At 41.6% G+C, this 27,656-nt stretch overlaps 1 protein-coding gene across 15 annotated transcripts in view; it reads right to left on the reverse strand.

The window, feature by feature from the left end:
• nfixb (nuclear factor I/Xb) overlaps positions 1-27,656 on the reverse strand; it is a 172,431-nt gene that overhangs the window by 92,948 nt on the left and 51,827 nt on the right. For 13 of the 15 annotated variants that reach the window (XM_084744828.1, XM_084744833.1, XM_084744831.1 and 10 more), the window contains one exon: positions 22,860-23,391. In XM_084744828.1, coding sequence (XP_084600954.1) covers positions 22,860-23,391 — 532 coding nt within the window. Of the gene's footprint in view, positions 1-22,859; positions 23,392-23,927; positions 24,179-24,202; positions 25,027-27,656 lie in introns of those variants that run through there. The other 2 variants (XM_084744837.1, XM_084744829.1) reach the window with 2 other exon arrangements.

Genomic DNA, 27,656 nt, shown 5'->3' on the forward strand with positions numbered 1-27,656 from the left:
AGTGTGCAGCACGCAAGTGACGGAGAGTGAGCGACATACTGCCGGTGCTGCTCTTAGCAAAGCAGAAGCTTAAACCTAGCGGTAAGTTGTCCGTCTGGCAGTGAATGTACAGCACAGGTTACAGTGTGTCAGTTAATAAACACGGCACGTCTGTTGTTTCCCAACTGCTGGAAAAGTGAAGAGGAAAGGCTAATGTTAAGCTAATGCTAGCGTTGTACCTTTTAGTTCAAATGTTCTGAAAGGGACACGATTGTCAGAAGCTTTGTAATCCAGCTTTGAAGTGCAGTCTCTTTTTTGGAAATGTGGACACTGAATGTCTTCTGTGGTTATTTATCGTTTTTTTTGGTGCTGAAAACAGTTGTTGTTAGCATGTTGTTAACCATCCACTAGCAATTCCAGGATGCCTTGGGTTGAGCCTGTCGACCACTCAGAGGTCGTGTTCCTGACTTGTGTGTCACAACGCTAATCTATAGATGTATTGAAAGATCAATGCACCGATGTCAGCGTGAGAAGAAGAAATTTGTGGTGCTGAAAAAAATGAGCTCACCCCGCTGTAGGCATGACCACAGTACTGCAGTAATGTGGTTATCGTCACAGCCCTACCAGTCACATTAAGTCATCCATTCATTAGCCGTTAATGTGGCTTTACTAACTCGTGCCCCACTTGCTGCACCATGATCAGTTTACAAGCATCAGCCAGCACAACACAGTGAGAATGAGAAAGTGATAGCTCTCATTAATAGCAAAATATCTCTTTTGATAAATTGAAATGTTGGTAATGCAGTTTGTTATTCCACACAAATTAAATAACTGTTGTCACTGAATATGGAGGAGAAAACTGTTAAACTAGGTCTGCTACCAGGTATGTAGCCTAGCAAGGTATCAACTATCATCTCAGCTTCTGAATAAAATTAAATTCATGTGATTTTGTGAGTTTAAGTTACAGTTAAATCACATCTAATAACTGTAAGAAATATTTTTGGCCACTTGGGAGTGGCAGAAACAAGTCAAAAGAACACTAAAACTGTTGTCGAAATCACATACTTTTTCCTTTTACTTTTAGTATGTTCTGCAGCTGCCTTTACAAAGTACAAACTATTTCATGCAGTATGCATACAATTGGGACATACTACATTGTCACAGCAGTGTACCATCACTCTTGCTCACACATCTTTGGCAGTACGTAGTAAGAGGAAAAAGTATGCAGTTAGGACCTCTGTGAGCTGTCATCTGTCTGTGCTCTCTCTGCAGCTCCGTCAATACGACGCCTTTTCCACTGCACAGAAGATTGTAGGTCAGAACAGAAAGCATGCTGGCTTGCATACTGCAAAATCCAACACTTTTTTTTTTTGGCATACTGCATTTGACATACTGTGTGTAGGGGTCATACTAAATCTTTTTCTGCCATATTAAATAGCATGGCAGTATGGGCGCTGGAACATATGACATGACATATCATCGTCCTCTTAGCTGATATGACGAACTTGCGAGCAATTTACACATCGCCCAGTTATGGAGAAACATCATCACTCATCTCGTCTCGTCACCTAGTCAGTGCAAGCCCAACAGTCACTCTGTTGTAGCTCCCACCAGCTCCTGAGGGAAGTATCTGGCTCTTTAGCTGCTAAATGCTCCAATATGTCCACCAGCTAGTCTTTAATTGTGTTGTTCTGTTGTTTAGTGCTAAACAGGTAGTGTGCAGAGGGTTTCTGTGGTTGGCGCTGTGGCTAAAAAATGACGCTAAAGAGCAGTGACAACCAAAACAGTAGTTGTGGCCTATAAAACAAGAGCAACGAGCTGAAAGAAAAATCCCTGAGACCTGAGAGAAACTGCAGAATCAGGTAATAATTCTCCGCAGCTTGATCAATACAAGCAAGAAGTCATGTTCGCTGTTAGCACTTGATAAGATGACAGTTGCCTATTTCAGATCTGTGTTCTTTTTTTTGTTTGTTTGTTTGTTTGGTTTTTAACTTCATGCACCTTTTCGTTGCTTCTGGGCCTAGCAAGAGGACGGTGGGTAGGCTAGCTGGTGGTTGTTGAGCTCTGCACGGATGGAGAGCCAGGCCTGCCTGTTTGTATTGGCCAACTTTCAGCATTCCACATGTCTTTGTGATTTTCAGCTCCCTGACCTCAGGAGACCCTCCAAGCTACTGTAAGTTATACTCACACCAGGAGCACAGATGGATCAGGATGGAACGATGAAATCCTATTGATGCTTGGCTGGTTTCTAAAGGCACATGTAATGAAAAATACAGGCACACTGCAGCTGCCACAGCAAATCAAGTTTAACTGTGATATACGAGTTGATGATTCCTGTAAATTTTCTAAAATGATGATCACAGGCATTTTTCTGAGCTGTAAATGAGTACAGCAGTTCAAATAGTGAGTTAAATAGGTTAAAATCCTATTTAATATACAATCCATCGTTGAAGCGAGTTGCTTCTTTCCACCTCCTCCTCCCCAGACTCAAGGAAGCTCAGACACTCTGGAGCAGGGCTCGAATCAATCTTTTTCCTTAGTGTCCAAATTTACCAAAATTTACTTTGTACTCTCCTACACTTAACAACCGCTGTCCCAAATCTAAGGGTTTTTTCATTCTACATAAAAAATATAGTTTAATCATTTTGTTTATGTAACTTGCATCATAATCATGATCGTAAGCACAAGCATGATGCAGCGTAGAGTTCAGTACCACCTCACACATACATCAAATCTGAACACCTAACAATTTAAATAAATAAATTCTATGATGCATAAATGTAATAATATTTGTAATTATAAGTTTCTCTGCTGTCCAAGAATTGGCCTTGACACTGTTTCTTTGTGTCCTAGGTGTTACTTTTATTGTCCCCGGGGAGGAACAGGACATCCTTAACTTCAAGCACTGTTCTGGAATATGAATTGAGTGACTGCCTGCCTTCTGCCTGCCAGACTCCATTAATCTGAACTCTGATTAACAGGAAACTGGCAAACAATAACTCAAGTTATTGACTAGAATACAAATTTTAAAGGAGGAAACTGTGGCTGTTGCATTGTTCTCAGAGAAGGTAGTATTTGACATTTTAAGAGTATTTTATGATTTATTAGAGTAAATATATACAGATTTCTCCTTTAAGTATAGCCACTAAGGATCAACTGCTTTGTAATATTAATAAATAAAATCCATCATTCATGTCTACAGCTATGCTCAGCTATCTAAGAAATCAGAATGAGTGCAGCTCAGAATAATCTACAGTTATCAATGCTGCGTGTTGAAATTCCCCACCGGTGCTCCAAGTGAAACAGTAAGTCAGGGGCAGAAGGCTACTGTGTGTCACTGTGTGTGAGTCGGCACTGACCCATGTGGGCTGTGTCCTCCGCTCTAACACATTGTTAGCAGGGTTAGTCATGGGGCTTCCAAAGAAAATGAAATTACAAGCTAACAAAGTTAGAGGTGCTAATTGCAGACTCATGCTAAGTGCCCGGTCAGGAGAAGACCCTGATTTCATCTCGCTCCAACCACACCCATATCCATAGTTTATTTATATATCTGTTAATTTAAAGGAGAAATCTGTAATCTATTTACTGTAATACTGTAATGACCATGATATGTCATCAGAGATTAAGGAAACATGCTAAGTTGAAATGTTCAAGTTGTTGTTGCCTATTTCAAGTTATGTAGAGTTCAAATTAATGCCAAATGTTCACAGAATGAATTTGTGTCTTTCGTCTTTTTTTTTTTAGAAGGAGTAGACATTTGTAACAGCTAAATTGAGCAATATGTTATTGGCATCTGGCAGGCAGTCACTGAACTCAAACTCAAAACAAAAACAGTTTATTTTCAAGAGCAGTGGGCTTTTGTTTTTAGGATAACAGGCTCAGCTTTACAGTGACAGTCAACCGACAGTCAAGAACAGATGATCAACCTGCAGTGATTATTTATAAAGTTGCGCTTGTCTTGAGTTCCTGTAGCAGTCCTGCAGCCTACCTGAGCTTCTCAAGTCTACGGAGGATGGGGTGGGGTGACATAACTTGCTTCAACCAAATATGACACCCTGTCCAACAACTGAACACAGTTCATTGACTATACAAGCAGAATGAGTCATTGTATGTATGTTGGCATAACAGTGTCAGTGTCACCTTGCCCTACTGCTCCACATCCCTCACCTTGACTGCTCAGGCGGGCTGTTTAGCAACATGACGGGGAATAGCAAAGCATGCAGGGTGCATCGAACTGTGTGCGCGATAAGCAGAGTTTAAGGTGAGAGGACAAAGATAAAGAGTGAATGTGGCAAGTTAAGATATTAAGAGACGGTGCGTGCACAAGATTAGGAGGAGGTGTGGAGGTGATTAGGGTGAGAGGAGGGAGGGAGGAGGGTGTTCATAGCCAAATTAAAGAACAAGTAGTGCCTTGGGGCTGATCTAAACAGGATTTACCTGTTGCTGTCCCGAGGTGACTCGCTTCACTCATTTACCCAACGCTGCCGCGGGGCTCAAACTCCCAAAGACCTTGTTAATTAAGGTGCCGTCATGCAAAACATTCTGCGTGTGTGTGTGTGTGTGCGTGCACACCGGCATCCTCGCTCTCCTCTCTCCATTTGGGTTCTTTTATTGAGTTATCTGACACTGTCACCTTAAAATGAGTTTCTCACGAACTCCCATAAACACAAAGTTAATGTTTTTAACATTCTCAAATGTACATGTTGGAGCGCTCCACAAACAGAGTGTTCTCTGTCATAGCAACATAAACCCAATCACCCCATATCCACTTGCCTGAGGGGGAGAGCCTGCTATTCACCCAGCCCAGTTTATTCAGCTTCAGTCAGTAGAATAATAAATTATGACCTTTAATAAACAAATCGTGATGTCATAAATCTTCAAAGCAAAATAGTCAGGTGACAGGTGGAGGAACGAAGGCGAAAAGGGGAATTTCTAGCATATGTCACGTCCGCCGCTGGGTAAACTAGTCTTTTTGAATTGACATGTTACAACACAGGCCTCGACATATAAACATACGCAAAGCACACTCATCAGCGGGTCATGCTGGATGTCACCCTGCAGTTACCAAGCCTATTATTCCAAAAACCAAAAACAATAACTGTCAGCCACAATCGACAAAGCTGGGAACAACGCCTGGACCGGCTCCATCTCCCAGTTCATACCTCTGCAAACAGAGACCAAACTGTCTGCTGCCCCCCTCAACCTCCCTCTCTTACCAAAAAACACTCCTATATCCGCCCTTTGCCCCAGGGATGTGTGTCAGGATGGTTTACACACTAAAAACAAACAGGCGTCCCATTGCGACAGCAAGAGAAATGGATGTGGGTTTGGACGAGGTGGGAGACGGAGGGAGAAGGGATGGAATGGAAAGAAGGGGGGATAGAGGCAGGATCAGGGCACACGAGGGAGAGACAGAGGGAGGGAGGGAGTAGCGCAGAGCAAGAGAGTGAAAGTTGTCATAAAATGACAATAATAAGAGGCCTCAGTGCCACCCAGTGACCACATCAAGGCTTCTGTAATGACAGGCTGTGCAGAACACATGTCCGCCTGAATGAGGGAGTGTGTGTGTGTGCTTGTGCGTGACGCGTGTGCGCCCTTCTGTCAGTGCTAAAAAATGGCTTAGTTAACCGAGTAATATTATTCCCAGCATAAACACATGCATGGTACATCATACATGCCACAAAGCAACACTCTATGGGCACATAGTGTGCACACACGCAGACTTAAATTTAAACTATATACCACACTCTCTACTTGCTCAAGCAATGTAGGTACATGTGTACTTAACTGTTTATAGCACAAACTACAAACACACTTACTTATACTGTGTGTTTAACACAGTGGGTCCCAAACTCTCGTGTTCAAAATGAAGCAATGTGTGTTTATGATCTCTCGTGGCAAGTTATGGCTTCAGTGTGAGCAGTTCAATAAAAGACAGATTTTTCCTTGAAGGGATAAAGGTTTCTAGAATTTCAACAAGTAAAGAAAGATAGAAAGTAATAAGAGTAATAAAGTAATATAAAGTATATAAAAAATTACAAATAATTTAGGAAAAATATAACAAACTGGTTAAATGTTCTTTTTTTCTCTATACTGATGCCTCTTGGGATGACTATTCTCATTGTCAATTAATCTTTACATTCTTTTCTCAGTTAACTGATTAGATGTTTGGTCCATAAAATTTCAAAAAAATGTTGATCACTGTTTCCCAAGATGATGTCGCCAAATTTTTTGTATTGCTACCACCCCAAAGAGATTCAGTTTACTGTCATGGAGGAGTAAAGAAACTAGAAAATATTCACATTTGGGAAGCTGAAATTGAGAAAAATGGGTAATTATGACTTTTTTTCTGATAAAATACTCAAACTAATTAATATATTATCAAAATAATTGGCAATTAATTTAATAATCAATTCATAATCAATTATTCAGTTAATCATTGCAGCTCTAGATGCCTCAGATTTTTCATGGTACTCCTAAGACAACACAACAGATACAACACAAACTTAAAGGCTTTCCACAGGTGGGCCTGATATAGCCCTGTTATAACTGCTTTTAACTATGCAAAATTAACGTATCACCTCCACAAAAATGCATTTCATCACTTGATGTCGATGCTGATTGGAATTTTGAAGAGAAATCTTATCACAAAGAGTTCTGTAACCCTCATGAGGAAGATTATGCCATTTCGTTTAGGCCTGATCTGCACCATGTGTGGATATCATTTGTAATCATCTAAGATGCACACACGGTCTACAGGTAACTGTAGGCATGTGTATAATGCTGCTAGTGTAAAATGGTGGTGAAAAGCTCAGTACATGACGAGCCTACCTTCTTCTTAACAAGACATTACAAGATAAATCACATTGGATAAAAAACTGCTGGTGCAATGCTCTCTCTAGGTTGGTGGCTGCTCATTTGTCCATCTTGTCTGCAGGTTTAGTCAGACAGTTTCTAAATATTTGTTCCTTCTCTCATTCACTTTCACTAAAGGTCGGACCCATTACAGCACACCCTGGTTTGATACTGAGTGTGGGGCACTAGACCCTTTTCGTGGCATCAAACTGACTAATATAACCTGACAATATCTATCTAAAGTTTGCTAACATTAGCCACCATTAGCTACTGGTCATTAGAACAAGTACAGGTACAACAGCAAAGTGAGAGGGTGTTTTTATAATGCTCAAGAATTCAACTTTCTATTTATAATGGTAACAGTGTGTTATTTATTACTTCATTAACTACACAGACTGTGTCCAAAATCACACTCTATTTACTAGGGGTGTCACAATTTCAATACACCTCAAAACACTTCAAAGATGATGCAACATAGTTTACGGGCTCTTATGTCAGAATTGACACCATTATAGATCTTTTTAAAGAAGAATTTGAAAATGTAAATGACAGCTGTCAGCGCATTAAACCAATGTTCTGTTGATCTTTACAAATCAAGACTCAAATGCAGGAAAGAAATGGGTTTTTTTAATCCGAAAATTGAATTGTCACTTTAAAATTGAAAGTCAAATTGAATTTGTGGATTTGTGAAAATCATCCCACCTCTATGATTTACTATGTAGTGTACTATTTTTACTGTCTGCCATTTTAATTGAATGTCTGAATGCCGATTGCAGAGATTTATTCACAACGTAGTGCCCTCGAAAATTCCACTATGGAACGAATGAAGTAGTGTCCTTAGCATTCAGCCAACAATCCTGCAATCAACACGCCAGGAACTGCAGATAAGGATAAATCTGACACATTTACATGATGGACTGAAGTGCTCGTGTTAATTAATGTGCATTGTTCTATAAAAATAATGTTAATTTACTGCTCACTACAGAGTATACTATAAAGTGTTTATTATATAGTCTGCAGTGAATGAGCGAATGAGAGGGAGGTTTGAGACAGTCTCACTTTAATACAAAACTGCAGTCACGGCAGGTGTTTTCTATCATCTCTCAAAGGCAAACATCAGCTGTGACATCACTGATTGGGGTGTGACCCGAAGTTAAACACGCGTGAAAGTTTCTGCCAACATGGCGATATTTTTTTTTACTGTGCTATGTAGTGTGAGCTTAATATTTATAGTGTAAATTTCAAGCAAATATATTTTACATTGTTGCGTGCAGAGGCTGACAGGCTTTTATGATGAATGGAGGTAACTTAATTTTGCTGTCCATAGTGTCTTCATACTGAGGTGGGTACATCATGAGGTTAACATGCTAATTGAAGCAACCGTCATAAAAAGACAAGACACTGGCCTTTGAGCAGATGTCATGTCACATGTAAGTTCAGGGCAAGCAGTTCAGCTACATAAACAAAAAAAAAAAAGAAACAGGAGCTCACAATGCAAGAAGCCAAGGAACAGTTGAAATATATTCCAAGAAAAACCTGGGCAGGTCCAAAATAAAATCAGCAAAGTTTCACCCTCGAGTGTGATAAACAGCGTGTGTAGGACACGGCTGTTTACCAGAGCAGACCAGGATAAAAAAAAAAAAAAAAAAAAAAGCCAGACAGGCAGCAGCGGAGCGATGGAGGGACCTGAGCCCAGGAGAGAAAATCCTGTTCTTTTTCACAAACACCTTGTAGGAAAAAAAAAAAAGGTCTGACCACAAAAGAGGCTCTGTGCTTGGGGCTATTTCAGTTAAGAGTTCTAGCCAGGACAGATCCACAGAGAGCACAAGTGAGATGGAAAGAGAGAAAGAGAAAAGGGAGCTTTATTTGGTTAACAACTTCCACGAATCAGTATGGGGGAAGAATGTGTGTAATTTGGCTCTGTTTGTTTTGCATTAGGATATAAAATATGTCGGGATTACTTCATCACACATCTAAAGCCCAATGAAAAGGAGATGGGCGAGAGTCTAGAAGGGGGGAACCACAATTTTTTTGTGAGTTGAGCTTTGGGGAACATATCAAATGTGTCTCACCGGGACAGCAGAAAAAGCGGCAAAGCACAGTGAAAAAAAATCTGAGCCCACCAAAAAATGCTACGGTGCCAAAAAAGACAGCCTCAATCAACATCAATGAGTTCAGTCAAACAGTTGCAGAAAACTATCTGGCAAGCAGATAAAGATGTATAGCAGAGATTCCCACCCTTTTTTGTCAGATAAACCTAAGTACTCCTTCATCAATTTTACCATTTACTTCATCTATTTATCTTTACTTTTAGCTATTCAGTATTTATCTACTCATAGTTGTGGATAAATTGAAGAAAAAGTTTGCTAACCGTTTCAACAATTCATAATTTCACCATTAATTAATTTCTTTTAACTGACTATTGTGTATCCACTACTTTAAGGAAGAGATTTTCAAAGCCAAATTTTTCCCTGGTGGGCGCTCCGAACAGTTTCAGGGGAGGCTCAGTGATTGGAAGTGGAAAAAATATTACATTAATTAACAAAATTTAATTACTTAGAATAGTCAAAATGCATTTGATTTAAGTTGAAGGGAGTGGTTAAAAGATGGATCAGAGATACAGTGTTGGGGAGTTTAGATGTTTTTGCTTATTTATCAACTAGCCTACTTTAAGCTAAGCTATATTTTAGCTGTTTCAACCATTTATTCATTACTCTAGCTAACTACCTATACTGTTTATCATTACTTTTAGCTATTTCAATCTTTTATGCTATCTTTTTAGTTATTCCATGTATCTATTACTTTTACCTAACTTTTTCAACACTTATTAACCAACTTTATGTGAACTGTAATTTAACTGTTTGTCCATTACTTTTAGCTATTTCAATCATTTATCTGTTCCTTTTTAGCCCACACAACATTTTACTACTACTACTTCAGAGTCCTTCCATGTAAGTACCTCCTGGGGTACAAGCACCCTTGGTTGGGAATCACCAATTTACTGATGTGTATCTTAACTTGCATGTATATATAACTAAACTGAAGGCTGTTTTGTGTCTAAAAGTGACGCTGATGTATTGAATATCGGCCATGCAGGGTAAACGCTCAGTATATCCTGAGAAGATTTTATGCATACTGGCCCTGGAGTTTGCTGAAAGACTGTGAAACAGCAGCTCTCTGTGTAAGCCATCTTTAGTTTACTGGGATAATCATGGCTCTTATCATAAGGATTTTCCCTATGTAGCTGCCAGGATTGTGTAGTTTGAATCCATGCCCAAAGACAAAATCTTTCAGTCGATCAGAGGGGGCAAAAAAAAATCTTAGCATGTATCAAAAACAAAAAACTTGGCCTTGGAGTAATCACATTAGCCTGTGTATTTAGGTCTTGGTGGAGGAAAACCACCCTGGATGGAGGTAGTGGGGATAATGGGACCATTCCTGATGCTTTTTAGTGTGAATAGTATCTCGTTAGGGTCCATTTTACAGCCAGGCCAGAGGGGAAAGTAAACTCAGATGAAAAGAACAGAAACAACAATAAAAGAGCAGGCAGAAAAAAAAAGAAAGCAGGGATCAGAGATGCTCTCAGGGCCAAAACCGCAGATAAAAATCTAACCGCAGAATGAAGGCCAGATTGCTCTAATTCACTGTCATCTCAAGTATTTTTTTTTTCCTGCGTGGAGGGAGAGAGTAGGACGGAGAGCGTGGCAGAGAGAACCCCTATCCTCCCTCCCACCCGCCCCGTCCGCCCACACCCACTCCTCTCCTCCATTCAGATTTACAGCTTTTAAATTGTTTGCCCTCTGCTTTTAATGGCCATCTCTAGATCATCAGCTCTTAAAATAAACACCAAGGCTTGGATTACCTTCTCTATCACCGTTCCGCTGAAGCAGAACACACTTGCTGCGACTGTGCGTCTCTTTCGGTCTTTACATTAATTCTGTGTGTGTGCGTGTGTTCCCCTGTATGTTTGGGTTGCTGGAGGAGAGCCCTGCGTTAAGGCTGAGCAGCAGAAGAATGGAAACTCAAGTAGGGCTCAGAAGCAGGGTGGTCTGTGTCTAATAATACACCAATCAAACGTTACCGCACAAAGGGCAAATAAGAGAGTAGATCAGCTCCATTGCTGCTGTTGAGAGGGATATCAAGGAGAGTGAAAATACCTACTAATAAGTGTAATTGTACTAATCAGCCCCTACAACATCCCAATTTCAAATCATTTGCAGATCACCTCTGAAAGTAAAGATCATATGGTTTTACAAGTTTCTACTTTTGTGGTGACAGATTGCACCCAGTCAAGGACCAGTGAGAGGGACCCAGTTGGGCCTGGTTTCCCTCCTCTCTGAGGCCTGCGCACCCCGCAGTCTAATCCCAGTTCCCATGCCTGCCACAGGACAGCTGGGTCACATCAGTGTGTGTACATTTTTTGTGCGTGTTTGCTTGCAAATGTGGCCGCTTCACTTTGTGTGTACATACAAGGCCCACAGGCATCAGGTGTGAAGGGGGGTTCAGGTGCTGGCTGCGTCCAGAGAGGACACTCATATGCTGCGCTGCAGACAGTGTTTGTTGTTGCTCGGTCTGCTTCTATGGCACACATGAGCATATGCATTGAAGCACACATACTCTCTCTTAGAGAACATACACAAACAACACCTAAAAACATACTTCACACACTTCACTCCTATGGACTTAAAGAGAGCCACTGGGGACGTAGGCTTAATCTTTTCAGAGGAAAAACAGATTGCATTTGAAAAATGAAAGGGGAAGGGATGCAGGCTCATGTTTATGAACGATAACAATTCAGTCGAGCAACTCACATACAATGGCTGTATTAATACGCAGATACACAGTATGTATACTGTACTTATCTGTACTTGTTTGGGGTCTATGCTCTAACCTTGTCACGCACTGCCCTGTAATGAGTAAGGGTGGGTATTGAAAAGCTGTGGCAAAATGGCACCAGTTCCTATATGACCAGTAGCTACAGGACTGAATCACAGTGCAGATTACGGTGCCTCATTTCAGTGCCACATGACCGACCTGTCGATTGAAATAGTTGACACCTGGTGCTGACCTTACCAGACACATCAGTTAGTCAAAGTTTGCAGAATACCAAGATCACAACTCACAATTTGCTTAGGTTTCATTTACCATGTGAATTTGTTATCTAAATTTAAGTGTTGATATTTATTTATTTACCTAAGTAGACCTTTAACTGTTAACAATGAACATATTGTTCGATTTCAAGTTCAAATGTTAATTATCAATGAAAAAAGCAGTTCTTAAATGTCATTTTTTAAGGTAATAGTTTTCCAGCACTGTTGAGGCACTAGAACTGTTTCAAAAGTGTTGTTTTTGCACCGGTATGAGAAAAAAATCCAAACAATACCCAGTCCTTGCAATGAAGGTGATGGGGGGGTGACAAATGCTTAACCTCCTCCTAAGAATCAGAGACTACAGGTGGATGCAGGGGTGAGCAGCATCAGACGATAAAGCAGAACGGGGCTAAAATAGACCACCGTTGTGACTCAATTTGCCAATTTGAACCCTTTTATAACTGTCACTTTCACCCTCCTCCGGTTCGTGAAGACTCCAAATCATCTTCAACAGCTCAAAAACAAACTTAACATTGTTTTATCATGACTTTTCCTCATCAAGAATTGCATATGAAAATTATTTTGAAATGACGGCATGTTTGAGAAGTTACAAAAAAAGAAGCTTTACTTCTGTTTGGGGTCTTCAGCTGTTTAATACAATGGACTGCTGCTTTATGTCTGCAATTGGTGCTGACAGGACTTTTTAAGCAGCTCCACCCATCCATGATCCCAAATGAGTGTGTTTGGATCTCTGTTAGTGGAGGGTCTTTAGAAGAGGTCTAACAAGAAGTTTGACCTCTCTGGGGTGTAACTAGACTGTACACTTCTCTAATGACATGAGTCACTTCATGCAGTGCCAATATAACATTAAAGGGACAGTTCATCCCAATATATTTCCTCTTACCTGTAGTGCTATTCATCCATTTAGGTAGATTTGGTGTGAGTTGCCGAGTTCTGAAGACATTGGCAGTAGACATAGCTGCCCGCTCTCAAATATAAATCCACTAGATGGCACACGCTGGCTTGTGGAGCTCAAAGTGCTAAAAATACATCTGAAAACTCAACAGCACTGTTTCCAGAAATCATGAGTCTGTTATTCAAGATAATCCACAAACCTTGTTGTGAGCAGTTTCGTGGAGTTCCCTCTGTTGAACTACACCCACTAACTGCATCACCCTGCAGAAGGAAGTGTGCATCTACTCATGGACGAGAGGCTCGTGCTTGTGACAGTGCTGGATGTAAACATTAAAGGCATCCTTCTCAGCTGAGCTGTAACGTTAGCACCACTGAGCTAGCTAGCACTGTTAAATGGTTGGCAGTTGGCGTTTTGTAGTAACAAAATAGTTCCTACATTTATAAATTCAAGAAAAGGGAGACATCTTTACAGGGAATACCTCGGAAACTTTGCAACTCACACAAAAACAATCTAGATGGATAAATAGCACTTCAGGTAAGAGGTAAATTTGATTTATTTTTGATTTTGTTGTGAACTGTCCCTTTAAACATGAAAGATTTGCTTTTGCACAATGCATCACAGTCATTTCTGTATTTTGTCTCCTTAATTAAATGTGCAAGCTCAGTTTGTGCCAAATGAACTTGTCTCTGTACTGAGTTTTAATAAGGTCTGAAGAAAAGAAAAAAAAATATCCGAAGGCGAAAAAATGGTTGATTTTGCAAATATTATTTTTACACATGCAGCAATGGGAACACAAATAGCAAGTCAATGTGAACAAACACATTGACACAAGGGTTAAAGCCATTTCTTTTCCCTGCACAGGAGTCTTTTATATCACAGGCTCTTCTGCTTTTTAAATTACCAATCATATCTGAGCTTCCATCTCAACCAGTACTTAGAGCTTCTTAGAGGATCAAACTCACATGTAAGCCCCCTGGACTGAACTAAGCCGAACAAAATGTGTGAATAACATTAAGGGAAAAATCTGCTCTAAAATTACAGTTTGACATTTTCATATGTCTCGCTTGGTCCACAGCCAATGACAAGTGTTTTATATATCCAGAAATAGTATATCATAACGCCAAGAAAATCTAATATCCGTCTTTTTCTCAAAGGAGTACAAATCACTCCTTTGAAGCTAAAATCACGCTCTGACTGTAAAAAACGCTAATGTTGACATACAGTTAGTACAAAGCAGCTACCTGTGATGTTACTTTGTTTATGCAGAGCCCCGCTCAGTTGTACTGTATAGGTATCTGCTTATCCATTTGCATAAGTGTGGGGATGCCCTCTATAGAGTGAAAGTGATCCGAGTGGATTCCTCTGGCAGAGCCGCGCGCTCTGGTTGCCCACACTGTGGGCCGGAGTGCCACGGAAACGGCCCAGCACTGCATGGCTACTCACCGTGCCAACCAGGCCAGTCACTGACACTCCTTGGATATCACCCAGGAAAGGTACAGAAAAAAAAAAGCTACGTGTCCATGGCAACTCTATTCATCTGCCTTTCTGGACAGATATCCAATGCACAGATACAGTAAGGCCATTTACACCCTGAAGAATGATAGAGTAGCATTTTTGCTGTAAGATTTAAGCTGACATGCAACTTTTTTTCAAGACATAAACATAAAATGTGTAAAGCTAAACTATAATATTGGACATGTGTTATTCTGATAAATAAATCCAAACAAACAACGCAATTTCATAAACTCCTTCTCCCCTAATCTCTTCCATATTTCTATTGCTCACCAGGGAGAGAGGAAAAAACTGTGTTGTTTTTCTATCTTTTATGAAATTTATGCGTCGAAGCTGCCAATAAGAATTCAAATGAGTCTGAAATTATAGACGAGAGAGTTGAGCGCTGACAGTTGACGGGTATAATGAGAATGTTACCGTCCAGAATTATGCCTGTGAAACGGAGCTGGCCGTCCATATGAAAAGCAAACAGACGGAGAAAGCGAGCGAACGTGTCAGGTGATTTGGTGATTTTTTTGAGCAGGAGCCCAGAGCTGGACAGAGCCTTGCCCTGGAGAGTGTCCTCAGAGGAAGAATGAAGGAGGGAGACCTGAGTGAAGAAGGATAAACTATTAAATATAAATATGATAGTCAGATAAGTGAAGGTATTTTGCTGAAGAAAGTCCAAATTAACCGTGATAGATATGCGAAAAAAACAAAACAAAAATTGCTTTTATCATAGGAGTCAACACTGCTGAATGCTGAATATAAAATTCTGGACTCACATAAAAGACTCATCTGTTATTAGGACAGCTAAAGGAAACTGTTACAGTCATATTATTGTCAATCTTCCTAATCTAAGAGCAGAGCTGTGAACCACAGTTGCTTAAAAGTGATGTGAGGGGGGAAAAAAAAAAATCACGAAACACAGTCTTCTTTATTCTCTCCAACGGCTTGTTCTAAGTGTAAATCCCTCTCTTCATTTCTTTGTCCCCCGCCTGAGCTGCGTATTTGCTGTTCAGCTGCTCAGAGACACTGCGAGTTTATTTATTTATCTATCCATTTCCCATTAATTAGAACATTTGCACTGACAAACACGGAAGTAGTCACATTAGCGCCTAGTTTACACCCACCCTCCCCTGACTATCGACTCTCAGGATGCAGGAGTTGGAGAAAGTGCTGCAATTTCTAAGCTGTGATAACGGAGAAAAGATACAGGTGCACTTATAGACACAAAAAATCACTTTAAACACATCTTGCCAGGATTTCTGAACTCTGTGACACGGACATATTTAAATACACCAGACAGACAAGTTAATTAGACAAATTAGTCTGATTAAAAATTAAGTAAGGAGAGGCAGAAAATCTAAATATGTCATTGAAATAAGCACAAAATAGAGTAAAAATAAAGGATGGCTAAATATGGAGTATACCTTACAGTCACTAGCTTACACCAAGGTGCACTTGCAGACACAAAAAAGCACTCTGAACACACCCTGCCAGCATTTATGAACTCAGTGACACAGACATAAAATAAATACATCAGACAGACAAGTTTTAAAAAGTACTGAGATTCAGAAAAGCTAAATATGCCACGGAAACAAGTAGGAAATAAAGCTAAAGGATGGCTACATATACAATCAGTAGCTTTATCCTATACCGTGCTTAGCTCTGGGAACGGGACCCCCCACCCCTGCGACCCCATATATTCACTCTGTTATTTCAGGGAACAAAAGCGGGGCTCTCAAGGCCATGGGTGGATCCATGAAAGGAAGAAAGGACTCCTGCTCCTGGTCCTGGCTGAATAGAGGCCTTTCACACTTAGAGAGGCCTGTTTACTCTCCCTCAATAATAGCTCTAATTTTCTGATCATTATTGAGTAATTCCATCCACCCCCACACCCAGCATTTAACGCTTTCTCCAATCACTCACGGCACCATGTTCTTGTCTCCGAAGGGCCCCTGTCCCCAAATGATGTACAATGCATCAGTCCTTAATCCTGACTGCCATTTCCTGCTCTCCCTATGAGGACGAGACGCATGAAGACATTTGGCAAAAGTCAAAAATATGCCAAAGCAAAAAATTATATTCACATAAGAGGAGAAGTCTTTCAGCATTGTTCATTTGCCAGTAATGTTTTTTTTCTCCACATTCTCTCTTCTGATTGGATAGCAGCAGCGCTTTATCCTCCATTTTGTTTTGGACCTGAATCCACAGCAGCACCATCACACCGAGTAACAATGTTCGCTCTGCTAAAAGCCGGTGGAAAATGTTTTAGAGGAAAGGAAAAAAAAAAAAAACCTACGATAGCCATTTTATTCTACATGCGCCGACATCTCCACAAAATAAGCCCAAAGTTTACATGTACGGCTCGCTTTTTCTGGCAACCCGCTGTGAAAAAGCAACCATAGGAGTGGTGGTAGGGGCGTAAGGGGACGCACAGAGGGGAAGACGTGTTAAGCAAAAACAAGGATATGGGGGGAAAAATGTTAAAATGAGAGAGAAAGAAAAGGATCAGAAGAAGAGAAGTTGGCAGAGACTGTGTCGGTTTGAAAAGCTGGCACCTTCTAAACAGAGCTGCAGCTTTGGGTGCCAAATGCTGCCAACCAGCCCCACTAGCCTGAATATCTGCCCTCCCTCTCTCTTTGTTTTCAGCATGGCATTTTGCATCATCTTTATTCTACGCTTTTCTTTTTACTTTATATCAGCGCTCAATATCACCCTAACAGCAGTGACTGACATTTATAAGCATTAAATGAGAGAATAAATAAGGCAAAGTAAAAATCAAAGGAAGATATTTATTTATCTATTCATTATTAGTGTTCATTTCAAGGATCTTATTTGGGTTTCTTTATGTAAGAGGATTTTGTTTGCGTATAATTGCTCATTTTTGCATTTGAGACGGCTTTAAAATCAAAACAAAAATCCACACAGAGACGGGGGATCTGTGCTCGGCGGTGTCGTGGTGTTCCGGTCCCGTTTTCCGTATGGAAAGAGCTGTCCCAATTACAGGGCAGTCTCGCCGCGCTCTGCTCCACTGGACCGAGGGAACAAGGCGCGAGGCGGACCGATCAGAATCTGGCTGCTGGGAAGAAGCCCAGAAAAAAAAGACGCTCTTTTTTTTGCTCTCCTTTCTGCTCCTCTGCTGTCTTCACCTCTCCTCTCCTCCTGCTCTTTGCCCCTCGGCTCAAGCAGCTGAGAAGCCAAGCCACCCCTCCTGTGCAGGGATACGTATGTTTTTAGGGGACAGACAGATTTCAGGCCTGGCGCCTGTACAGAGGAAGAGAGGACTGGTCATGCAAATTCACATACTGAAACGAGACAGTGTTAAAATAATACACAAAGAAACTGGGGGAAAATAAGCGGCTATTTTGTGTTTTTAAAAAGGAGAAAATCCATTCAGAAACACAGTAAAATAAACGCAGTAATTGCTCAACAGATAAATAAATATATTTAATTTAATGCATGTGTTTACTATATTCATTAATATTGTTTTAATGCATATTATTATAATAAATAATTTAATTTCTTGAGAAATGAATACATTTCTCTTTGTTAAATGTCAACTATCATTTGCTAAGCTACTATTTAAAAAAGTGAACCAAGCTGAGCTGCTAAATTGCTAAAAGAGACACCATAACATTTATTTATTAACCTTAATTACACAAATAATTAAAAATCACTGTACAGTGAAATTAGGAAATAAAGCTAATCCATGTTGCCCACAATAGGCACTTTCTGCTACAAGGAATTTTTCTATTTGCAAAGCTAAGACCTGACCTTTGTTTCAAAATTAGACTTAATTCAATCATATACTCAGTCTTTTGTGTATCTGTTCCAGTATTATTCACTAAACTGGATAATTACAGTGAATATGAAGCAGGTTGGCCTGCTACCAAACCCGTAGAGCTGCTCAGCAGTCGGACCTATAGAGTGCTGGAAAGTTGTGTGAGATCGGTTAAAGGAGGTCAGAGGACTGGACTGAGCGTCAACGTAACGGTGTGCGTCTTTTTACCGATTTATTTGGAGGGCCGATCATACTGGAATAATCTGTTTACCAGCAATTCCTTACACTCCGCACACTCCACTCTTCTTTTCCTTCCTTCTATGACACACACACACACGCACACACACTGCAAAAAGCAACTGGAAAAACTGGGGGCTCTGAAAATGGGCCAAGCCGGGGCTGTTGGAGGCCCCTATGCCTCAGTGCATATTAAAACACCGCGGTGTCACTGACGCTGTCCCGTCATGAGAGGGGCTCGCCGAAGCTCAAACTTTATTGGGCACATTATTTCAAATGACAACAAAGCGTAAGAAAGTTTCCGTTGAAAGTGTCGGACCAGCAGTGTTTTTCACACCAGATGAATGCGGCTCCCTCGGCGCCGACACTCTCTGTTTCTCTGTCGGCCCGGGTTACGGACCAGTGCCAGAACGCTGGAGCACAATTCTGCTCTCCATCCAGAAATCTCTGCTCTGCACAGCACGCTCAGCCAAGGAAAAGAAGAGACTGAGGGATTTTTTTCTTCTTCTTTTAATCATTATGATTCCCACTTTTCTTCTTCTGCAAACACTCAGCAACTAACAGGACAACATAACCTGACTGTGCTGGAGGTTTACTGCTGCTATAATATTGTACAGCCTCTATAAACTAGCACACACATATATACTGTATATATGTTGGTGTGTAAAAAAACAAAAAGACTGTCCTGTTTGGTCTCTCCTTCATTATGTAACTGCATCTGATAGTGTTACCTCCTTTTGAAGCTCAGGATATTGGGCACAGTAGATAAGATGTGTTTGATGGATTTGCGTGACGTGCAGGCGTTAAGTCTCTCAGTCTGGCTGTCTGTCTCCCTGTTGATTCCTCTCTTTGTTCGCCTCTATTAAAAGACATTCTCCTGGCCATTTGTAATGCCGGGGACTACGCGCGCAGACACATTGATGGGTGAATGAACATCTTAGGAGCACCGTAGCAGCATGGAGATACGGTGCAGTCTGGCACGCACACGCTGGCTTTCGGACCTGGCCCAGGACACCTCTCTGGTCTGTCTGTCTCCAGCGAGGAGAACAGATATGGAGGCTGCACTCGCAGAAACATCTTTTTATCATAACAGCTCGAGTAATGAAAGCTGTATGAGTCGGCTTGGGCTCCAAACATGAGTAATGCTGGAACTGTGCGACTTCGTCAGACTGACAAATATGGAACACGACGCTCGAAAAACATGACCTGATCTGAGGGTCTCTAGGTGGAGAAAGGGCCTCAGCGCCCAACTGGCGAGCCAGACTTTGGTTTCGACAGACATGTGATCAAAGATGAGATCAGATCCCCTCTCTGTCTCACTTCCTCCACATCCCTGAACCATTATTGTTATCATCATCAGATGCAGCAGAATCAGTGAAAAGAACATCAAGCACTTTCGGGTCGACTCTCATCAGCCCACGACAATTATATCATGATCTGTTTGTGTTGTGCGCAGCCAGGTATTTGTCAAAAGGAAAATGATCAGGCTCTTTCTGTGAGTGGAACCTTCCTCTGCAGCTGCGAAGCAGAAGCGCAGATCAGAGTACAGCGGCTGTGATCTGTCCCAGCTCTCACTGCCCCGCCTGGAAGGGCCCAAGTCTATAATTGGACAAAAGCAGAGACACATACAGGACTGTAGGGAAGCAGAAACAGAGGAGGGGGTTAGTGTGTGTATCTCCTGTTCTGTCAATCACACTGCTTGAAAGCAGAGCCCCCCCGTTCTGCAGCTGGCGACAGTGACATCAGTGGGACAGAGAACTGAAACACTGCGGCGGGGACAGGCGGGTGAGACGGCCGCGGTCCAATCATCAGGCCTGGCAACTGATAGCTTCCGCAAGACACAGACACCCTGGAACGAGGGGCTAAGAATAAAACTGTAACGCTGCCACCCCAAAGGTTAGAATGGAGCCACTGTCTGTCTGTCCTCTGTAAACTCTGCTTCACCCCAGTCGGCCTGCTGGAAAACATAGCAATCCGAGCTGATACAAGTGGATGTTTTTGATTTGAGTTGTTTCCTAATGTTTCTCTCTGTTCCACTCGAGTCGCATGCGCAAGGTGCTGTGCAGGCTGCCTTTGAGGCTGCCGTGGAAAAGCTGAGCAGGACCAGAATAAGAAGCCATCTCTGTCCCACATCAGGGGACTTTGTCAGCAGATGCACTTTTTAAAGTGCACTCGGCTTTTTTAGATGCAAGAACAAAAAAAAGTTACACTTTTAAAAAATGCTTATATTTAATTAACAGATTAGTGTGCTCTCTACTGAAAAAAATATACTTGAAACATTTATATAGGAATGCTCATATATGGACAAAAAGAAACACAAATGTGATGCACAAACACACACAAATCAGTAAGATGAAGGCAGATCTTGTGTATGTATGTATGGGGGATGAGCGACTGCTGGATTCTGGCACGGAGTGAAAAAAAAAGGCTTTACTCCGAGGGGCACCAGGCTGCGCTGGGAGCTAATCTGAGCCGCGGTTCGCCACGGCGCATTGTGGAACAGGAAGAGGCGCTCACGGAGGCCCCGCGAACTCAAGCAGAGTTACACACTGGGCTGAAAGGAGCCTGGCAAGGGGTACTCTGTCACAGAGGAACGCTGCCCCTCCCTGCCAAGGAGAAGAATTAAGGTCCTGTAACTGTATGCCAGTCTGTGGTAAGAGACCCGGGATAATAGTAAAGGGCAGAGAAAAGGTCTGTAACTGCGTGTGTGTGTGTGTGATGAGACAGCCGGAGTTTACACCTGATGCAAACACCTGAATCATGACGCAGACAACTGGACTGTAACTGTGAAGTAGCTTATGACGAAAAGGTAAAAGCTTTATTTACATATTATATCAAATTGTAAATTAATTCTGTTAAATCTGGAGTCACAGAAATTATTAATAATTTGTGGTACAGCTGGGCTTCAACAGTTAATCTGACAGTAAATGACAATATTAACTCACATAATAGACACAGCAAATTTCAAGCATCTACAAATACGAGAGCTCCTGTCTGTCTGACACACAGCTCCACCTGCAACAACCCTGATGCATCAATAGCTGTGGGTTTCTTTCCCTGTTTTTATTGGATTTAATTTTTACATGGAATTATGTCATGCACACCTCAAAAAACATTGCGGTTAATGACTGAAATTTGCAATGACAGCGGATTATTTGCAAATGGTGTTTACTGCAGTAATACCTCAGTAATTAATACAATATTTAACAGCTTAAGCTGACTATAGAGAAATATAATTTTCTTGTTTTGTTTTTTCTTTTGCAAATATAATTTAATATTAAGATATTAATTTAGAGTTAACATTTTAGTATTGCTAATTAATAATGCAATGGAATCATCCTTACTAAAATTCAGTTTAAAATTAAATTAAGTACATCTGCTTCAATAACAGAAAAACTGAACAAACTGCATACTCAGACTATTACATCTGACAGTGTCAAATTGCCTTCAGAGAAGAATGCATGCAGGCTTGTCCACACATAACACTAAAATATTTTCACCACCTCTATTTTAACTTTATGGTCACAGCAAGAAACATGTGCATCGAATATGGAAAAATAAAACATGTTATAAACAAACAGAGGCAGAGCCGCGCTGCCACAAACAAAAACATCTCAACTTGAATGTCTGTGATCAGAACATTCAAGACGAGCAGCGAATGGGGCAGCTTGGGTGAGAAGTGTTTTGAGGGATATTCTCCTGTGTGTGTGTCCACTTCAGAATGTGTGTGTGTGTGTGTGTGTGTGTGTGTGTGTGTGTGTGTGTGTGTGTGTGTGTGTGTGTGTGTGTGTGTGTGTGTGTGTGTGTGTGTGTGCTGAGTGGCGTAAGGCTGAGGCGGCTGAGGCAACTGAGGCTGTAGACAGGCTGACTCTGCCTGCCTCCTAAACTACCTGGGACTGGGCCAGCTGTCACTGCACTCTCCAGACCACCACACACACAAAAGAACCCACACACACACGTACACACTGCTACTGATACACACCAATCTCACAATAACATACACATGGATTACAGACACATGACAAACTGCCTCTCACACACACACACACGTATGCACATGCATGCACACACACAGATAAACAGGTTTGCAGATGCTTTTGTTTACAGATGGCACCGGAAAACATGCACATTTGGATTTAGACAAATTTGCACACAAATACTTGAACAAATGTACCAATGCAAACATATCTCTAGGTAAACACAGGTTTTAAGCCTGGCTGTCAAACTCTCAGAATCTCTTTAAACCAGATAGAAACATCTATCTGAAACACGTTTTTTAAAGATTATACCGCGCAGACTGCCCCTTTAAATGTCAAGCTGTGGTCGTTATCTTCATTCTGACTGTGTTTATCGAAACCCGGCACTGGCTCAGCTGGGTACATAGTGCAGGGAAGGGTCTAATCTGTGACTCAAGTGCCAAAGTTTGTGTGACACATGACATACTGACATGTGTGTGTGAGTGTGTGTGTGTGTGTGTGTGACTACAGTAAATCTGCTCACATACCTGGTGTGTGGACGAAGTAGGCCAGGTAGAGGTCCAGCTCCTTGACCGTCACTCCAATGTGGTGTGGCTGGACGCACAGGCCGTGGTTGGAGCACTGCGGCGACTTGACCAGCCGCTCCCCGTCCGTGCTCTCCAGGGGGCTGCCCTTGAACAGGATGACCATCACCAGGTCCAGCCGCCACACCTTGTCGGCCTGGCGGAGGCAGTCGATGCGGCGGATCTTGCCCTTCTGGTCGGGGTTGGACAGCACGCAGCAGGGGGCCTTCTTCCCCGTGATGGTGAGCACAAAGTCCTCACGGAACTCGGGCCGGATGTCCTTGCGTAGCTTGGCCAGCAGGCGCGAGGCCCACTTCTGCTTGATCTCTGGCTTCTCCCCCAGCAGCTCGTCCTTCACTGCGCGTTCTTCGTCCTTGGTCATCCTCTTTTCGTGCTTCTTGAAGTATTTGCGCTTACGGGCCTGCAGGTTGAACCAGGTGTAGGAGAAGGCACGGACATGGGGGAGGAGGGCCTCAATGAAGGGATGAAATTCATCCTGAGGAGAGAGAGAGAAAGAAAAGACATGGTATTAGGAGACTAAAAAGGCTTTTAATTTGAAAGAGAGCATGCAAATCTTCAAAATAAAGCTGTCAAAAAACATTTAGGTAATTTTAAATGAAAAAAGGGCAATAGAGTATTAGTGAAAATGTAATTAAACATAAAATAATATAGTAATTTTATTGATAATGTTATTAAAATCAAATTATAATTAAAAATTAATTTAAAATCTAATTACATAAATATTTAAATTCCTAAAATGCAATTAAAATAAATATTCTGATCTAAAATGTTGATATTTTTTAACATTATTACATCCAGATAAAATACAAATATATATGCAGCAATTAAAAGGAAAATTAATCTTAACTGTAAGATGCAAAGCCTCCTTTTTCATACATAAACATCCAAACATTCATGACAACATGTGCAAAATGCATGAATTCAAATCAAAAAGCAACTGAAAAGCTGAGCCAAGTTGCGCTCCCGGTGTTCTGCTGGAAAAAGAAAAGTTATTCTGCTGTACCATAATACCTTCACTACATATCTCTGGGCAACAAAGCCCAGATCTCGCCACAGCGCTCCTGTGCCAGGGTTGCCACACACCGGTCGCTCACCACCGCCAAGCTTTGCCGCCACAAGACCACTGTTGAAATGTGCTGCTAAAAGATCAGCCATACCATTTCCTATCTCTGCTACCATGCAAGGGAGCTCCAACCAGACTCACATTTCCACAACAAACTGAAAGCAGACAGAAATCACCACAGAAAACCACACTGCTAGAGGAAGACAGACGGCCTGGTAGTTACCATTTTGCACTCTCATCATAAATTTGGCACAGCGTTTAAAGTGAAAAAAAAAAATCTCCTGCACCAGTTTTTTTTCCTCCCGCGCTCCCCAATGTAAAGCAAGTGCTGGTTTGGCAGGGTGTGGAGAATTAGCAGATGAAAAAAAAAAACTTGGGGGTGTTGTTAAAAAAAAATAATTAGTAGAATATGCTGCTCACTAAAGACAGTGGGCCAAAGTTTAAAACCAAAACAAAAAACCCCAAGATTTTAGAATTCACTGCAGTGGGACCACAGCCAGCAGATCTTTAGACAAAAATGACAAAAAAAGACATAAAAACTTGTAGCAAGAAAAATTATCAAGTAAAAATAGTTAACAGTTAAAAAAAATAACTTCAACAACGCAGATAGATGCACTTAAAATAAACAGTCCTTTGTGCATTCCAAAAAATTAAAAAAAAATGAACCTTGAAAAAAAAAAAATCCTTGGCAAAGTGTAATTGGTAGTGGTGTCTGTTCTGATCCCTGGGCCCGGCGCAAGACTCACACACACAACCTCACACACACTCACTCACACTCACACACACACACACACAGATGGGGGGGCCAGGGAGAGCAGAGCACAGAATAGGGAGAAAAAAAAAAATAGAGAGCCGAATCAATGTTGGACGAGCGCATACGACCGCTGGCAAAGCCGAGTGCTGCTTCTTTTTTCCCCTTTTCTCTCCAACTCTCTCTCTTTCCCTTTCTGTTTCCTGCTCGCCGTCTCTCGTCCTCTCCGCGTTCTTTCCCTAACCATTGCTTGAGCCTTTGCCAACACGAGTAGGGCCCACCTATTTGGCAACAAGATGCCTGTAGCCCAGCCAATGCGTTAGCTTCAAGAGCTGAAAGGGAGGGAAAAGAGAAAGAGGAGAGGGTGGGGAGGGGGGAGGTGGAGAGGAGAGGAGAGGGGTGGGGGGGTGGTGTAGTGGCAATGAGAGAGAGAGCGAGAGCGCGCAGGAGAGAGTGAGAGAGAGCAGGAGGGAGCAGGTGGGAGTGTAAGAGAGCGCGCAGCCTCGTCCGACGCTGCACAATTTGCCAAATCGACAAGTTCCACTCTGACACGGAGGCAAAGTTCAGGGGAGCAAGTCTTCTCCTGCACCAATCGCCAACCGCAGCCCTCAGCCCTGCCTCCATCTTTACTATGGCCGCCATCGCCTCGTCTCCCCCCAACACACAAACCCCCGCCCTCCTCTGCGCTCCTCTCTCTACCCTTCTCTCTGCTTGCATAATGCCACCTTGGCAGAGGATGGCAAAGAGAGGACACACAGCTTCAGAATCCCTCCAGACCCCACCGCCGGCAGCTGCTCATGGGTTTACCACAGCAAACAAAGAGGGAGAAACAAACCCAGGCAGCAGCCACACTCCTCTGACTGCACACACAGAAATCAGATGATTTAGAGGCAAAATGCAGGAATGGTTACAGAATTCAAGAAGAAGGGGGGGAGAGGAAACAGAATCAGCCTCGGCTATATTGAGCAGCACTGTAAGCAGCAGATAAATGGTCAGCGAGTGTGTCCCACGAAATCCCCCCAGTCCCAAATTTCCTCCTGAACCTCCCGGGAGGATCTGGCGTTCGGTCTGTGAGCGGCAACGGCTGCCATGTTGCCTCATCGTGAAGCATGTCATTCAGGGTTGCACCTGCTCTGCAGACAGCCAGTCTGAAGGCACAAGTGCTGCTGAATCACAGAGCGGCAGAACGGAGGCTTGTGACTCCAAACAAACAGACAACAAGAGCAGAATTCAGCGAGTACAGATATTATACGATTCTTTAGTTCATGTTCTGTTAACATCACTCATGACTCTGCCAATGCTGGAATCCAAGGCAGCAAAAACCTATCCAATATCACCTAGAGACTTGCTCCACTTTGAATCACACGCTGGCAACAAATGCAGATGCAAAGAACGTGTGTTGAGCCGACACGATTGATTGATCAACAGAAAATGAACCTGCAAATATTCTGGGAGTCGTTTGTCGTTTTTCTAGCTAAAATACTGAACATTTCATGGTTCTAACCTCACAAAAATGAGGATTTGATACTTTCTTTTGTCATGTATAATACGAAATGGAACATCTTTTGAGTTTTGGACTATGGCTGCAACTAATTATTATTTTCATTATTGATCAATTTGTTGATCATTTTCTCAATTCACCGATGAGTTGTTTGGTCCATAAAATGTCTGAAATGGTGACTGTTGATCACTGTTTCCAAAAGCCCAGTGTAGGCTGAAACTAACAATTATTTTCAATATCAATTAATCTACTGACAATTTTCCCAATTAATCGATTAATGGTTTACTCTACGAAAAGTAAAAATTGTGAAAATGCTCATCACAATTTCCCAAAGTGACGTCTTTAAATTGCTTCTTTTGTCCAACCAACAGTCAAACATATGAGGATGGATTTACAACAATAAATAACAAAGAAAAGCAGCAAGTCTTCATATTTAAGAAGCTGGAAACGAGAGATATTTGACATTTTGGCTTCAAAAATGACTGAACCAACTGATCGATTAACAAAAGAATTGGCAACCCATTTTCATTTGATCAACTAACTGATAAATCGACGAACTGTTGTCGTTCTACAAAGATATTCAGTTTACTGACAAAGGGAAGATTTGAGAGGCTGAATCAGAGAATGTGGATATTTTCTGCTTAAAAATGAATTAAAACAATTAATCCATTGTTAAAATAGTTGGCAAATAATTAAATAGTCTACAATTAATCGAATAATCGTTGTAACTCTATTTTGGACTGTTGGGCAGACAAAACAAGACATTCAAAAATGTCAACTTGAGTTTTGGAAAATTATTACAGGCAAATTTCACAGCTTTCTGGCATTTTTAAGATAAAATGATTAATGATGAGAGTAATCAACAGATTAACCGATAATGAAAATAATTGTTATATGCAGCTGTGAACAAGTATCTGAGCTGTTTTCACAAATTATCTCAATTCATAAATTTCTCCCCTTGTTGAGAGAAAACGACTGGGTGCAGCCACTGTGCGCAGAAAAAGAGAGATTAGACTTTTTAAGGAGGAAGTCTAAATGTGAAAATAATGGCTGAGGTTACTGAAATTCTTATTTAACCAAAGAAAAACTGCAGCATACAAACAAAAGTAGAAGCACTCACACACACGCACACACACACACACAGTGTACTCTGTCACCAATAAACATCCCAGCCTCCAGTCTCACTCTCAACAATGCATTTCAGCTTCATCTTCCAGCCATGAACATCAGCCTAATGAACACAGTGAAGGACAACACACCTCCACATTCATCCCCGCTCGCTCGCTCTGTCATTGACCGATGCAGACATTTGATGTATGGTTAGATAAAGCAACAAAGGAAGCCTAGGGACATACACATGTGGTGTGTGTGCATGTGTGCGATAAAGGTAGCATCAGAGTTAAATATATTTCTGTTCCCCACCTG

Source organism: Lutjanus erythropterus, chromosome 19 (assembly GCF_056507025.1).
Source record: "Lutjanus erythropterus isolate fLutEry1 chromosome 19, fLutEry1.hap2, whole genome shotgun sequence".
Taxonomy (NCBI): Eukaryota; Metazoa; Chordata; class Actinopteri; order Lutjaniformes; family Lutjanidae; genus Lutjanus; species Lutjanus erythropterus.